The sequence below is a fragment of the Brachypodium distachyon genome, chromosome 3 (genome assembly GCF_000005505.3).
Source record: "Brachypodium distachyon strain Bd21 chromosome 3, Brachypodium_distachyon_v3.0, whole genome shotgun sequence".
NCBI lineage: Eukaryota > Viridiplantae > Streptophyta > Magnoliopsida > Poales > Poaceae > Brachypodium > Brachypodium distachyon.
Genome location: NC_016133.3, coordinates 6,843,486 through 6,857,944, shown reverse-complemented (window position 1 = coordinate 6,857,944; position 14,459 = coordinate 6,843,486). Strand labels below are relative to the sequence as shown.

Here is a 14,459-nt window from a genome sequence, read left to right as displayed (position 1 = left end):
TGCATCGATCGTATCTTGGTAACATAGAATCTCGAACTAAGCGAGTGAGAAATAACAAATCCTCAAATGAAATAGAAATCGTGAATCCATTATGTTTGTTATGTACACATCATAATATGAAGATCGTATGATCTGTTATACTGCCACAGGCCAAGAAAACGGCATGGATTGAGCCGCTGAGGTGGTGCAAAATACTTCCAGATTCTAACAACGTGGCTAAGAATGCAAGCAATGACATAGGCGGTGGTACAATTACAAAACGACAGCTGCTTGACCAAGACCACGGCTTATTTGGTATGGTACCGGTACCCGTTCCTTTCAGGAGCATGACAGTAGATAGCATGCGTCAGCTAATTTTCAAAGCTCTTGACAATCCATGAGTTTAAAGGTTGTTGAGAAAATAAGGCTAAAATATGCAACATAGACACGTAGCAATTGAAGCTTAAATTAAGGGTCAAAATCGTACATACAACTGAACCATCGTATCTATCCCTGAGTTGACGTTTGATATCACTGTCTGACCAAGATTTGCCGCTGAGGTGGTGCGAAATATTCAATTTCTAATGAAGTTTAAATGCATTTTTATTTACCGACCAAGAGTTCCTTGTTAAACTAATCAGCTTCCGTCTATGCATAGGAGTAAATGATAAATCCACTACACAGACACGCGGTGACATATGTGACCAATAGAAAGGGCAAATTATATTTTTCATGTGGCCCTTGACGGCCAACCAGTAGTAGAGGCATTACCTTTCAAAAAAAAAATAGTAGAGGCATTATTTTTTAACGCGGACAAAAGCTTTAGCTCGTCCATTTTCTTTAAACAGAGTGGAGACAAGCAATACAAGAAATAAAAAGGCAACAAGAGAAAAAAAAACAAGGTGATGACTCTCGTGCAAGATCTTGCCTAAAGTGTTTGAGGCGCAACGTCACCCAACAAGATGCCGTCAATTTGATCTTTAATGCATGTTGCACAATTAAGATGACCCAGCCAACTCATCTTGTTCTGCAGCGGGGCCCAAGCCTTCCGGACATATTTAGAGCCGGTGAAAATTTTGAATGATTATATTTGAAGCCGAGCATTTGTGAGTTGTGACTGATTATTCGATGGTATAAGTATCATTTGTACTCCCTCCCTCCGATTCATATTAATTGTCTTAAATTTGTCAAAAAAACATATACATACATGTAGTATTTTGACAATTAATATGTATAGGAGAGAGTATCTTTTCTTCTTATTATTATTATCAGTAGTTTAGCAACAGCTACTTCGCGGAACTCCAGCCTAACAAGCAAAACCGCCGCTAGCTCTCCCGACCGTAGCCTTACACTCCAACTTGTGCCTTCTCCTTTCCATGGGCACAAGCAACCGGCGCTTTCGGGCAATCGACATGCCCAACGCCACCAGAAAACCACACGTCACAGGGTCCCGGTGCCGATCACACTCCTCAATAATTTCCGTGAGTCCAAATCGAAAGCGGAATCTCTGTCCCACGGGTCCGCATCGATAGCGCAGTCTCTTTCTCTTTCCGCTGGTTGGTCCGTGTCGGAAGCGTAGTACGTATCTCCCTGTCGATCGGTGCTCCCCAGATATTTCATTTCGGGCGCGCCGCTTCCTCGATCGATCTTCCACGGGGAGAGAGGCCGTGAATCGCCAATGCCTGATGAAGTGATGAAGCCCGGAAAGGGAGTCCTGGAAAGGTGTTTCGTTTCCTGAATTCATTGCGGGGGATTCTCTTGTGTCGAATGAGAATCGAATCGATCCGATCGGTAGTGGGGTATAATCTGGGTTGTGAGAGCGACGAGGCGATGCAGGGAGTGCCGTAAACGGAGGGACCTTTAATTAAGAAAAACAAAACGAAAGGGACCATCGAGATCAAGCAAATGTCATGGTGGGGCGTGTCTCCGATGAAAATCAATTAGTGGCGCTCGAGTGCACGCAGGATTCTGCTTTAGACAATAATTGTGACGGGGGATTTAATCCAAAGAGAATTCAAGTGCGCGCGGCGGAAGCATGGAATGGAGCAGCATTGAGAAAAAAGACAAGAAGGAGCATCCAGAGAACCAGGCAGCAGCAACACGTCGACAGTTTGACACGTCTGCGGTATGGCTGGCGAGACACGTACACGGTACACTGTTGTTTCACCTTAAACAGTCGCGTGTGCCCGAATGGCGCGTAGTCGCAAAAGGAAAATCGTGCACACAGTTCATCCATCGTCTTGGTGGGGAGAAAAGCCAACGTTGTTGTTACCTGACGGAACAAACAAAAATACAAAAATCGTCGTTTATGAACGAACGACCAAACGCCGCGCCGCTGCCTCGAGAGGTCGGCATTTCGGCAATAATTGGGCGGAATCTTGCGCTACGATACTAGTACATCGAATTATTGGGCCCAAGATATTTTTCCCTTTCACGGTCCCTGGAGGCTGGAGTTTGGTGGATCCGCCGTGACAGGCGCGTCCCGGTCGCCGTGGATCCTTCTCTGGCTTGTTGCGAGCAACGGTTCAGAGTGCAAGGGGACGGGCACCTGCTGTCTTTCCTTTCAAACTGTCACTGTTAGTTCTACTCTCCTTTTTCTGGTCACTGTCAGCACTACTACTTTGATACGTGGAGGGGTGTAATGTGAAATGCTTAAATGCAGAGTTTTGTTCTCCAAGGTCAAATAGGTACACGGTACACAACGCCTGGTTAGAAATTTTTAGGCTCGATCATTATGGAACAAATGTTTTTTGCAGCATTGATATTGTGAGGTCTTTTGGATTTTGGAGCGGATATATGAAATTGTATAGGAAACATTATTTTTCTATCTCCACATTTTAGACTACTCTCTGCATTTTTCCATCAGCTGTTTTAACTTTGTGCTAAGTCAAATTTCTTAAATTTGACCAAGTTTATAGAAAAATCAACCAACATCGGCAACTCTATTAGCTTTATCAAATCTGTCAAAAAAAAGTTCATACTTTCTCCGATCGGTATTACTTGTCTCAAATTCGCCCAAATACGGATGTATCTATGTGTAAAAAACGTCTAGATACATGTAATATTCGACAAGTAATTCCGGTCGGAGGGAGTAGTATATTTATTTATTTGATATCGTAGATAGAAATTAGTATATTTTTCTAAAATTTTGGTTAGACTTTTTTTTTATTTACAACAAAGACAGAACCTCTCATAGAAAGCAGCAGACTGAGTATTTTGCTTCTCGAGCCTATCAATTTTACTCTCATTCGACCCTTGAGCCTTCCACAACTCTCTCTAGTGAAACCAGGGAAACTCTAGATGAGTCCTTGTCGACATCGCTTACGTAGACCTCTAAAGTAACAAAATCAAATAAATGACTCCCCAAGCCAGTTTGGTGAACAGGTTGCTAGTGTGGCATAAATATACAGTGGTTGAACCACCTAAGCACCATGATCTTTCATTTTTTTCCCCTCTCGCTATGTATGTAGAAGCTAGCTTATTATCCGGCTTCTTTTAAAACCGCGGAGTAATAACACTGATTGAATCGGTGTATTGATTTTCTTTTTCGCGTCGACGATGACAAGTTATCCATGCAGCCAGAACCACCTCGAGTATGTTTCATAAGTGAAACCACACTCCATGACAAGTTTAAATTACTCCATTTTATTCTTTATATAAGAGATTATAAGCTTTATCCTAAGTCAAAGTTTTTAAAGTTTGATCAACTTTATATAGATAAATTTTTCAACATCACAGCTCTCAGTTCGTCATGATATATGTACTTAATTCATATTATAGGTATTGCATATTTTTCTATGAATTTGGTCAAACTAAAATTTGACCTAATCAAAGGTAGACCATTTTTTGTAAAAATAAATAGAAGAAGTACTAGTATTTAGTCATTTCGAGAGGTTAAGTATCCGTTATAATTACCGCGTGGCATACAGGGTTAGCGACTCTTTCAAACAGAAAAAAAGTATCCGTTATAATTGCTGAGAGAGTAAAAAATGCGTTTGAGCTGATACACATTACTCAATGCAAGAAAATAGCATAGGAAGGTAAGGCGGGGCAATGTCACGAGGACAGGACGGGACGTGTCAGCTAAACTAATTAAGCCCAACAACGAAGGGCCGAACAGCACACTGTGTGGAAACTGGAAAGCAAGCAAGCAAAAATGTCGTCTTGATTCGTGGGCCTCGTCTCCAACTGTTTTGGAGACTCCACAGATCCTTTTTTATTGCACATGCTCTCTCTGTTTGTTTTTTGTACAATCTCGTAAATATAAATAAAGTCCCTAAGGATAAATAGGAACTTATAAACCATAAACATGAAGAGAACAGGACGCGCACTGCTCGATCCTATCAATCGACATCAAGGCCTCCATAGTTTTGCACCCAATTATTTTGAGAAAAATCTATTTTTAACCCTGAACTTGTAGACGTAGTGAATCAGGATTGCTGGCTAAGACTAAGACTAAAGGAAAGATACAAATGATGCTCTTGTTTCTCTTTTTTTTTTAATTTTGATATTTTTAACTATGTTTAAGAAATAACTAACGAGAATAACCGTTACTAATTTTTTTAGAGCGTCTTCTAATATATTTTTAACTATGTCGGTTAAGGTCTTCTAATATATTTTCTTAGGCGAGGCGACGGCTTGGCTCGCCGCTCGCCAGAACTGGCACTCTTGGCGCGTATGCTCCGCTACTGCTGCCCAGGTCGGGAGGGCTCGCTTCGAGGGAATAATGCCAATGTCCTCACCAGATGACTAGTAGTTTTTTAAAAAATGTGGGTAATTTTTTCCGGATAATTTTTTCAGGTATAACCGTATAAAAATAAGTAGCCGGGACCCACATACAATGCTCACTCACCAGATCCTAAGACACATCATTATCCCGACCTAGCCAAACAGGGAATTTCAGGATAATGTTTAAATTGACCGGGATTAGATAGGTCAGGGGCTGAAAACCTGGAATTAGAAGGTTAGGATTTGATTGAGACAAGTTATACAATTTCAGGATTCAAAATGAACTTTTCTCAATTATTTTTCTTCAATTTCCATTACCGGGGGAGAAAATAACCTACGAACAGGAAACGAGACAAATTCAGAACGAGGCCACAATGAGAATTGGCAAGAACACATTAGCTAGCACAACACGCGTACATATGTGACATGCATATAGATATAGAGGTGCCACCGTGCTAGCTAGTGTCACCGTACAATACATGGATTTATCGGTATCTCAAAGAGCGCCGGTGGCGGCGGGGGCTGGTGACCGCGCCGGTGAGCTGCTGTCGGACGAGCTCGCCCCGGACGTGGCGGTAGAGGGAGCCGATGAGTTCGCAGAGCTCCGGCAGCAGCGCGGTGAGGTTCCTTCCGGACGGCGCGAAGGCGCGGAACGGGCAGAGCATGAAGCCCACCGCCAACAGCGTTCCCGGCGGCAACATGTCGAGCGATCGAGACGGATTAATTAATCCCTCTCTCTGCACGGGGATCAACTTGTTTGGACGATCTTGCGCTCTACTTACGTACGTAAAGCTAGTCTGCGATGTTCTTTAATTTGAAGCGCAGTTGTGTTTGCAAGGACGTTAAGTGTGTTGTAGGTAAGAGAGTTGTTAGCAATTCGTCGGTAAGTAGGTCATGCATGCTTGACGCGCAGGTGAGGAGAATGTTAGCTGCGTCGTCAGGCGTGTCAGGGGCCATATAGGTAGCGGGGGCACAGGCACACAGCTAATTTTGTTTTTACGGGGCCGAGTGGTTTGGACCGCTCGATGGAATTGTTTCAACTCACGTTTACTCGCTGTCTAACTCTGGTCTCAAATTTGCCGAAAATTGGATGTATCTATTCGTTAAAAATATCTAATTACGTGTAATATTTCGACAAGAATTATGTAACGGTGGATGTAACTTTCAACTGCACAACACACAGTTTCAAACTTCAAGTATGTGAGCTTTGAACCGAAAAAATTAAGAACAAAACAAAAACAACTTCCCACCGAACCAACTTTTAGCTCTCATAAAAAGTCAACAAAACTCAACCTGAAGGTGCAGGCCAATAAAACTTATAATATTTTTAAATACATTATTTTTTTTATTTCTTAAATGTGGTTGTAAATTTTAATAGAAACAAATCACTTCGCATACTGCCTAAGAAACAAGTTCAGTGCTTAAATCCTGCCTTTCTAAAGAACTGAGAACTGGTACATTTTTTGTTTTGTTTGTTCTAAGATATAAAAACATGAATATTTTGTAGGATTTCCAAAGGAATTTTTTAGGATTCTAATCCTTAGGATTTTTTTCCCTATAAGAGCCATTTGGATCATAGGAATGCAGTTCGCAAAATCCTATGAAATGCATCCCTATGGCCTCAATTTCATAGGAATTCTAACATGAGCTCAAACCTCATTCTTTTTTTCATGTGAAAGTTCTAATGCATCTACTATCTCTCTCTCCTCTCTTACTCCATCTACAAGTGTATTCCTATGAAAAGTAATAATTTACTATTTATCTCTGAAAGGCGTGGGGGCCATTTCGCCTATGTCTAAATACATGTCTTCTTAGAAACATCTATGCAATTAACAGTTAATAAAAACAATACCCAATGATGTCTGAAGAACAAATAAGGTCCTAGCTGCCTTTGTCTTCAACTGAAATCCTACACAAGCTTGATTCGTGTCCAAGAGGATTGGAGCCGAGGGTCAATTCAATCCCTAAAACCCTCTAGGAGAATTTACATGCCCTTTTAATTTAATTTTTTGAAATTAGCCCTTTAAAAAAATTGGATAGGCAAAGACAATCTTCTTCTTCTTTTTATCTCAAACAAAATCTTTTTTCCGAGGAAGCGAAAATTATTCTTTTTTTAGAATCAATCGTAATTTTATTCAAATTCGAAAACCATTACATGTACGGTGCTTCGAATCATAGGCAAAAGAAACTACAAAGTAACCCCTATGACTAAGAACTACAATGAAATCTCTTGAAAACATATTCTCCATGGTATTAATCTTTGCAACACGAAATATTCTCCAAGGTTTAGCAAAAGAATTGCAATTAGACTAGAACAGCAACATCGCCACTCGTACCCCTGCACGAACTTGACTACCTTCATAGGTTTTGAAAAGCCTCTTGAACCGTCCATGTAAAAAGATGAGAAGCCGTGAGCGTTAAACGTACTTGGATCGGGGATGATCCCCTAAAGCAGGTCATCCAACCACAAGATCTTCATAAGAACACTAGAGAATGACTCCAAAGTCACAAAAGATCAGACCAACAAACGCATCATAACACACTGACAAAAACTCATCAAATCCATATGAACGGATCTGCGAGGACAGATACTCAAAATCCACATGATCGAATACATCGAATTTGCGGGGAGTAGAACTCTCCAGCCCGTGGCGTTGCTCAAAGAGGCACTGTCGCAGCAGAGAAAGAACCAGAGTACCTTCATTGTCAATGGCATTGCATCCTCCGCCGTAACATTGCCAATGAAGATCACAAGACTCATAAAACTAAAAACTTCTCAAATCGTCTAGGAGGATCTGACGTTTCTCTCACCTCTCAGCGCCAAGATGGCAACAGGAGTAGAGGTGAACCGGTGAATCCTGACGATGCGCTACCTTTGAACCCAGTTTCTTAGGGAAAACTATTCGTGTGCCGAAATATCGAGTGACAACAGCATTGGGCCATTAACAAACGGCCGGCAGCTATTGCGAGTTCAGTTATCCTAAAGGCCAATGAAGCCCGTATAAGGCCCATCAGAACCCATAGTTCCTTTTCGTTTATGAGCTGCAAAGACCTAGGGTTCCAGGTGTATATAATCCCTTCTCCACCCCACCCCGCGCCACCCCTGCCGCCGCCTCCTCTCACTCGCGCCGCCGCCGTCTTTAGGAATCCCAGGGAGCTCCGCCGCACGTCCGGCAGCAGCAGCAATCATGGCGGACGCGAAGACTTCTCCCGCGGTCACTCTCCGCACCCGCAAGTTCATGACGAACCGTCTCCTCTCCCGCAAGCAGTTCGTGCTCGAGGTGATCCACCCAGGCCGTGCCAACGTCTCCAAGGTGCGTACTACTCAATTTCGCGGCGGAAAAGCATCTCTTCTCTTGGTGAGGTCGTTTCGATGCGAGCTGCGGCTGATCCCTTCCTGTCGCAGACGGATCTCAAGGAGCGGCTGGCGAAGATCTACGATGTGAAGGACTCGAACTGCATCTTCGTCTTCAAGTTTCGCACCCACTTCGGAGGCGGCAAGTCCACTGGCTTCGGACTCATCTACGATAACCTCGAGGCCGCCAAGAAGTTCGAGCCCAAGTACAGGCTGATCAGGGTACGCTTCTCTTGCTTGCTTCCATCCTCAGCATCCTGCTCTTAATCGTTAGTCTTCCATAATAATTTCTACTGATTATCTGACATGAAAAATGTAATCCTGGATTACTGTATATACTGCATTCAGTCTATAGTGACGATTTGTTCAGTTTAGTTTAGTTTAGTTTCATTACTAGCCATCTTGTTTTATATTCCTCCGTCCGACAAAGGATGTCTCAACTTCGACTAAATTTGAATGCATCTATACACTAAGTCATGTCTAGATACATTCAAATTTTGACAAACTTGAGACATCTTTTGTTGGATGGAGGGAGTAGAAGATCTTGGCTGTGGTGTGCGATAACAAATGGCTCCATTTCTTAGATGATGGTTTGTTACGGAGAGTATTAAACCAATTCTTCTAATATTCTGATGTACTGTAGAAATTAATACGGTATTGGTAGACCTTACAATAGGTCCCAGTAGCAGTAGTCACCAATTATCCACCTTCGACCAACATGGCCCTTCAGATATCTGTTAAATTGTCCATAAGTTCATTGATGCAGCAGCAGATAGTTCAGGCTCAACATATCCTGATTAATCTTATCCCTCAGCTACCGCTACTGGTACCTATTCATGTGAGATGCGCTAAATTGTCATCTAAGCTGTACTATTTTACTATATGGATCTGCAGAAATTATATATGGAACCTTTCTTTGCAAGAATACATCTGCTAGACTTGTGAAATTGCCATTTGTCTGCTTGCCTCTTACATCATATTGCTCATATAGCTGCATTATTATGTTTCATGCTCTACTGAGATTCTGTTCTTCCAATTTTATCAGTTTATTTTCAGAATTTGTCTACCTGTTACTAATATTTTAATTTGCTCAAACAAATTGTCTGGCATTCAATTTTTTTCCCACTGAATAATTGCATTGCTGAAAACAATTGCTGCTTTTCCACAGAACGGGCTAGCTACCAAGGTAGAGAAATCACGGAAGCAGATTAAGGAAAGGAAGAACAGGACAAAGAAGATCCGTGGAGTGAAGAAGGTATACAAATATTTTCTATCAGACCAGACTGGAGTTCCAACACTATTTTGTTTCAAATGTCACTAAATTGATTTCTTGGACTGCTTTTGCAGACAAAGGCTGGGGATGCAAAGAAGAAGTAAGCTAATTGTGCGTCTTGGCTGCTTTCAGTTCTGCCTGTTCGCTATCAGTTTTTGTACTCCTTACACATCTTGTTGGCGTTCGTTGCAGAAAAGCTTGATCTGCTAGAAAGAGAATTTTGAGCTTTTACCATGCCTTGTTATGTTGGGGCTTATCCTTGACTTCTATTTTAATCGACGTGTCTACAATTTTTAATTCTTGCTTCTACTCAACTGCTTCAAGTGTTGTGCCTCTAATTCAAGCACAATGTTAGCGAAAATCCATAATCAGGTGACAACGTGCGCAGCACAACAAAAATAGTATAACCTGCTATCCTAAATTCTTGTCTTTTTTAAGTTCAAATTTGTGCTAAAACAATGTCAAGAATTTGGGATTGGAGGGAGTACTGTTTGGCGGAGTAATTCTTATCAATCGTAGATCTGTAGCTGTTTGGCGTATTACTTGAACTTTGTTTTCTGCTGTTCGGTCTAACACGAAACTGGGGAAACATTAATCGAAACTGGGGAAACATGGATCGAAATATGAGGACAACGTCAAACTGTTGAATGTAATGTAAGCGAGATTCAAGTGTCTCCGTTGATGATGAATGTATGTACAGCAGGAGGGATGGGGGAAACCGGACGTGCAGAATCAAGTGAGGATTATCCGTTTAATTACTGAATAATTAAAAGTAATTAAACCAGAGCATTGGAGCACAAATGAACAAATTTCAAACGAGCGCTTGCTTTCACACAAGATTCGATTAACCATTTATTTTTCTAAAGGAAGCAAACGAAGGAAAATGAGACCTGATCACCTTCTGAATGTACACTGATTTCTTTCGTACTCAGGTCTTTAACTCTTTACTACTACTTAATTTCGAGTTTGGTACGTACGTCCGACCGTCCGTCACCCTCCAACTGGCCCACCACTCCCCGCGTTCGTTGTCATCCCTCCCCAACCGTATGGGCTATGCCCATACCCCATGGACGCCGCCACCTTGCTGCCCCACATTGGCCACCACCGTCGCCGACCTGGCCACCAACATGTTCCGCCGTATCCTCCTTGCCCTCCGCCTCCCCTAATTGCTAAGAGATCTCAATCGCTGACCGCCATCGTCGCCATCCACAAGCGCAGCAGCCTCAAGTATGACTCCCAGCACCGGTTCACGGTATGACCCTTGCTCCGGAACGTTCCTTTCTTCCGGATACCTCCTCCAGCCCCCGCCGCAGATGATGCCGCCGTTGCCACCGCAATAGCCGCCGCCCATCGCCCTTGCCCTCCCCCGCTGAGGACGCCGCCCTCTCCTTCCCTTGCGCGCGCCGTGATGGAAACTGGATTCGCCGCCGCCTCTCCGCTTGAGGTTGCCGCCTGCTAGGGTTTTGGGTGTTGGAGGATAAGCTACCTGCCCAGGGAGGTAGCACATCCGTGCTGCCGCCGTGCGACTGTCGAGATTTCCTTATGTCTGCATTTTTTTGTACAATTATCTTCAGGAACGTCGGGCAGCTTTCATGAACCAATCCCCTATTCAGACCGGCTTTCATGAGCGCTCGTCGGGCACATGGGGAAGGAGGCCGGCGAGGAGCACCACTGGGGGGCAGAGACATATTTAATCTTGATCATTGCAGGCAATATGCACTTGGTGAGCGAGCACTAACAGGTACACTTGCAATCTAGCCCACCTTTGTCCAAAAGTAATTTTCAAATGCACTCGCAATCTTGCTTGTTGTGGAACTATGAAGTAGAAATTTTTAAGACTAAATTGTAATGATTACCAATCTCACATAGGACATGACGCTGCAGGCTTATCCAAGAACATGTTTTTGATGCATTCCTGAACATATGAACGACTTGATGATACAATTTAAATTGTTGTTAAGAGGACTGCCAGTGTTTTGAGGCAGCCATATTTTCTAATCTAGGCCACACCAGTATTTTATCATGTCGGGACTTGAGAAATCATGCGAGTTTGATTTGAAAACTGACTTCTGTCCTGACAAAGTGATAGACCTACAAGGGCATCGTCCGACTATTTTGATGTATGCTTATTAGAATAACTTATGAACTTGTGAAATGGGTGACGGGTCAAAAGATTTGTCACTTGTTTTCTGGAGCGTTTCAACAGAACATGCTTGATTTAGACGCAGTCAAGCCCATGCCTTCCCATTGTTACATTTGAATTTGCCATGCTAATGGAAGCACCCCTCCCACTTTTGGACATGTCTAACCCAATTCAAACATCTCAAACATCATAGTTGTATTTCTTGGGTCGTGTCGATCGAAGGGTTATTTCCTAATATTTTGTGTGGCGTAACATAAACTGTTATATGCATCGCGGCGCTGTTAACTTCCAGTGAATGATGAATTATGGGAAGGAGTTTTCCGTCATTTGGATTGCTTTCTTATACTACTTGCCACATTTAAGAATTTACAGGATTTGGTTTTAGTGGTCTTTTAAAATATTTTTGAATGACGCAGGTTCCAGTCAACATAGTTGAAGATTACACATTTTTTGGTGGATCAGAATTTTTTAGAAGCCACGACACAAGTTTGGCGAACGTTCTTAATATTGGTGAAAATGTAAATGACGATGGACTTCTCACCACACTTCCAGTCATTGATCTTTTTGTTCAGGTTATTACTACCTCAGTCCCATAATATGATGCATGCACATATTTCTAGATCGTCAATTTAGCTAACTAAATATATATTAAATAATTAAATAATTAGAAAGTTCTTTCTAACGAATCAATGGTGTGCTTTTTGTTAAGAAAAATACATATTTAATTAAAGATCTAGGAATACGTGTGTGCCTCTTATTATGGGACGGGAGGGAGTATCAATTTTCTGTTTCTGAAGCAACTTGACTTTTTGCAAAGCTTTACCTGATGTTGCTAGCTATGAATCATTTATAGCAATGTTGACAATCATCTCGGCAAAATGTTTGGTGTGCTAATGTCAGGGGAACTGTTATTTTGTACTGCTTGGAACTAATTTATTGCCGTTTTATCTGAGGAAATTAGTTCCTAATACTCTGTAATGTAACTGTAAATGCTTCTTTCTGTTTTATTTCAACATGTTACAGTTAGAAGTTAGCCGATCTCTTTTTCTCCTTCTCTTTTGGTGGATTTGTTGTTCTATTCCAATGAATGTCTTGGTGAACAAGGTAGATATGTAGTTCTATAAAATTGAATTATGTTTTCACGTATATATCTTCTGTTTGACCTGGACAAGATTCTACAATAGCACTCAACTATAGTTCACTGAGTCAAACACAGTTGGTACCAAATTTTATGTAGTCTGATTTGCTAGAATGACATCTTGATCTCATGAGCTGTATTTTACGATTAGATGCGAGAATGACAGGCTCTCACCATATACTTCTAGATGGGTTATGTGTTGGTTTGTTGTGTTTAATTCATCTCTCCTGAGTCCTGACTACAAGTTAACTGCAATTTAAATTTTTGTACAGTTAACTCATATGACGTGGCGTGAAGGTCAGAAAGGACAATTTAATTGTGATGTTAGAAAAACTGCAATAATTTGCTGGTGATGCCTATGCAAACGTATGTCTTCTTATATTGCTCAATGTCCTAACTCAATGGTCAGGAGCCTAAAGGTCCTTGAGAAGATTGCCTGCCAGGGAATCCAAGAAATTCAGAAATGGCATATGGATAGCTAATTCAGAGATTTAGGACTACTACAGATGCAAAACCTCAAGTATCGAGTGCTGGAAAAACCTACAGCCTGACAGCCCTACAAAATTAAATACTTCAGTAAAAATGTATTTTTCGTTTGATACATTTTTTATCTTTGGGTATATCCCTTTGTTGTGTTGAACTAGCAATAGTGTAGCTGTGTCAATAAAACTGCTGGAACAATATTGTGCTGGGGATCATCGCAAGGCTGTCGATGAAGCGCAAGGCCCGTCCGCAGAGCAGATCTGGAGGGGCCTTGAACAGCGCAAGGCCCGAGTGCAAGGCCCGTTGTGGTGTTGACCAGGCTACCGCCATTGCGGCTCAAGTTGAGGTCAATCAATTTAGGTGTTTATTGTACAAGTGAACATGTGGATTATAATTTTATATAACACACGCATGGTTATGCATTGAATAACCAATTTATATTTGACTTGTTTTCATACAAGACAAATGTGAAAGCAATATTGTTTACCCGCACATGAGTTTGTAAATCCGTAGCAACGTACGGTCACTCCACTAGTATAAATATATATAACTGTTTTAATCACAGAGCTGAACTGGCACTAGGAGAGCAATATGATAAGCAGGCTTAGGTGCATTGGCAAAACAAGTAAACCAACTGATATTAGAGAAGTGCATAATACTTCGAACTACAAGTAGCACAGTTTATAGCCCAGCAGTTGAGCCAAGTTGGAGCTGTGCTACATTTTTTTCCTTCTCAACCTCTCCGTGACTGCTTCAAAGACATCATTTTTAGGCTAAATTTGAACTGATAACGAGTGAGACTTCCATGTATAAAATCAAACTAGCACCAGAAACAAGAGTACACCACGAATGAAAGATAAAAAAAGACATTAGCATCCTGCACATTGTCAAGAAAAATGATTTAGATTCGGTAAAGAAGACATTGACTTTTCAAAAAATTAACAGTCCAAACAGCGACCAATTTTTTTGGCCATGACCAAAAATTGGTAGGATAGATTTTAGCCACCATCCAAACACACCCTTAAATGGATGTTGCTGTTTAATCCAGGTTCAGGATTTAGGCCAAAGACATTCTGGAAGCTGGGCTGGACAGGTTTTACTGTCGACAAGCGCTATTAGCGGCAGGATAAAACTGACCTGGAAATAGCAGGGAGCAAGATAATATGGTTGGCATGCGTGTACACTAGACAGGTATACTGGTGCATTAAGACCAGTTGATAAACATCTAAAGACAATTATACATTTAACCAAATAATACAACATTAGGCACCAGGTACATTGTCATAAATTTTTAAATATAAATTCAACCTATGTGTCAACAAAACGAAGAAGAGAAATCCCTGTGAATAGTACATGAAAG

General features: G+C 41.6%; 1 protein-coding gene and 1 long non-coding RNA gene across 2 annotated transcripts; both read left to right on the top strand.

Annotated features, from left to right (window-relative positions):
• Positions 1 to 7,788: 7,788 nt before the first annotated feature.
• On the top strand, positions 7,789 to 9,649 carry LOC100833592 (40S ribosomal protein S24-1). Its single transcript, XM_003571728.4, has 4 exons — positions 7,789 to 8,021; positions 8,114 to 8,284; positions 9,231 to 9,317; positions 9,410 to 9,649. Exons 1-4 carry the CDS (start codon positions 7,896 to 7,898, stop codon positions 9,437 to 9,439), a joined length of 414 nt encoding a protein of 137 aa, XP_003571776.1. The 5' UTR covers positions 7,789 to 7,895; the 3' UTR covers positions 9,440 to 9,649.
• A 1,192-nt stretch (positions 9,650 to 10,841) lies between these two features.
• On the top strand, positions 10,842 to 13,259 carry LOC112271895. Its single transcript, XR_002965416.1, has 3 exons — positions 10,842 to 11,076; positions 11,895 to 12,050; positions 12,889 to 13,259. It is a non-coding gene; the product is annotated as an uncharacterized LOC112271895 (long non-coding RNA).
• Positions 13,260 to 14,459: the final 1,200 nt, after the last annotated feature.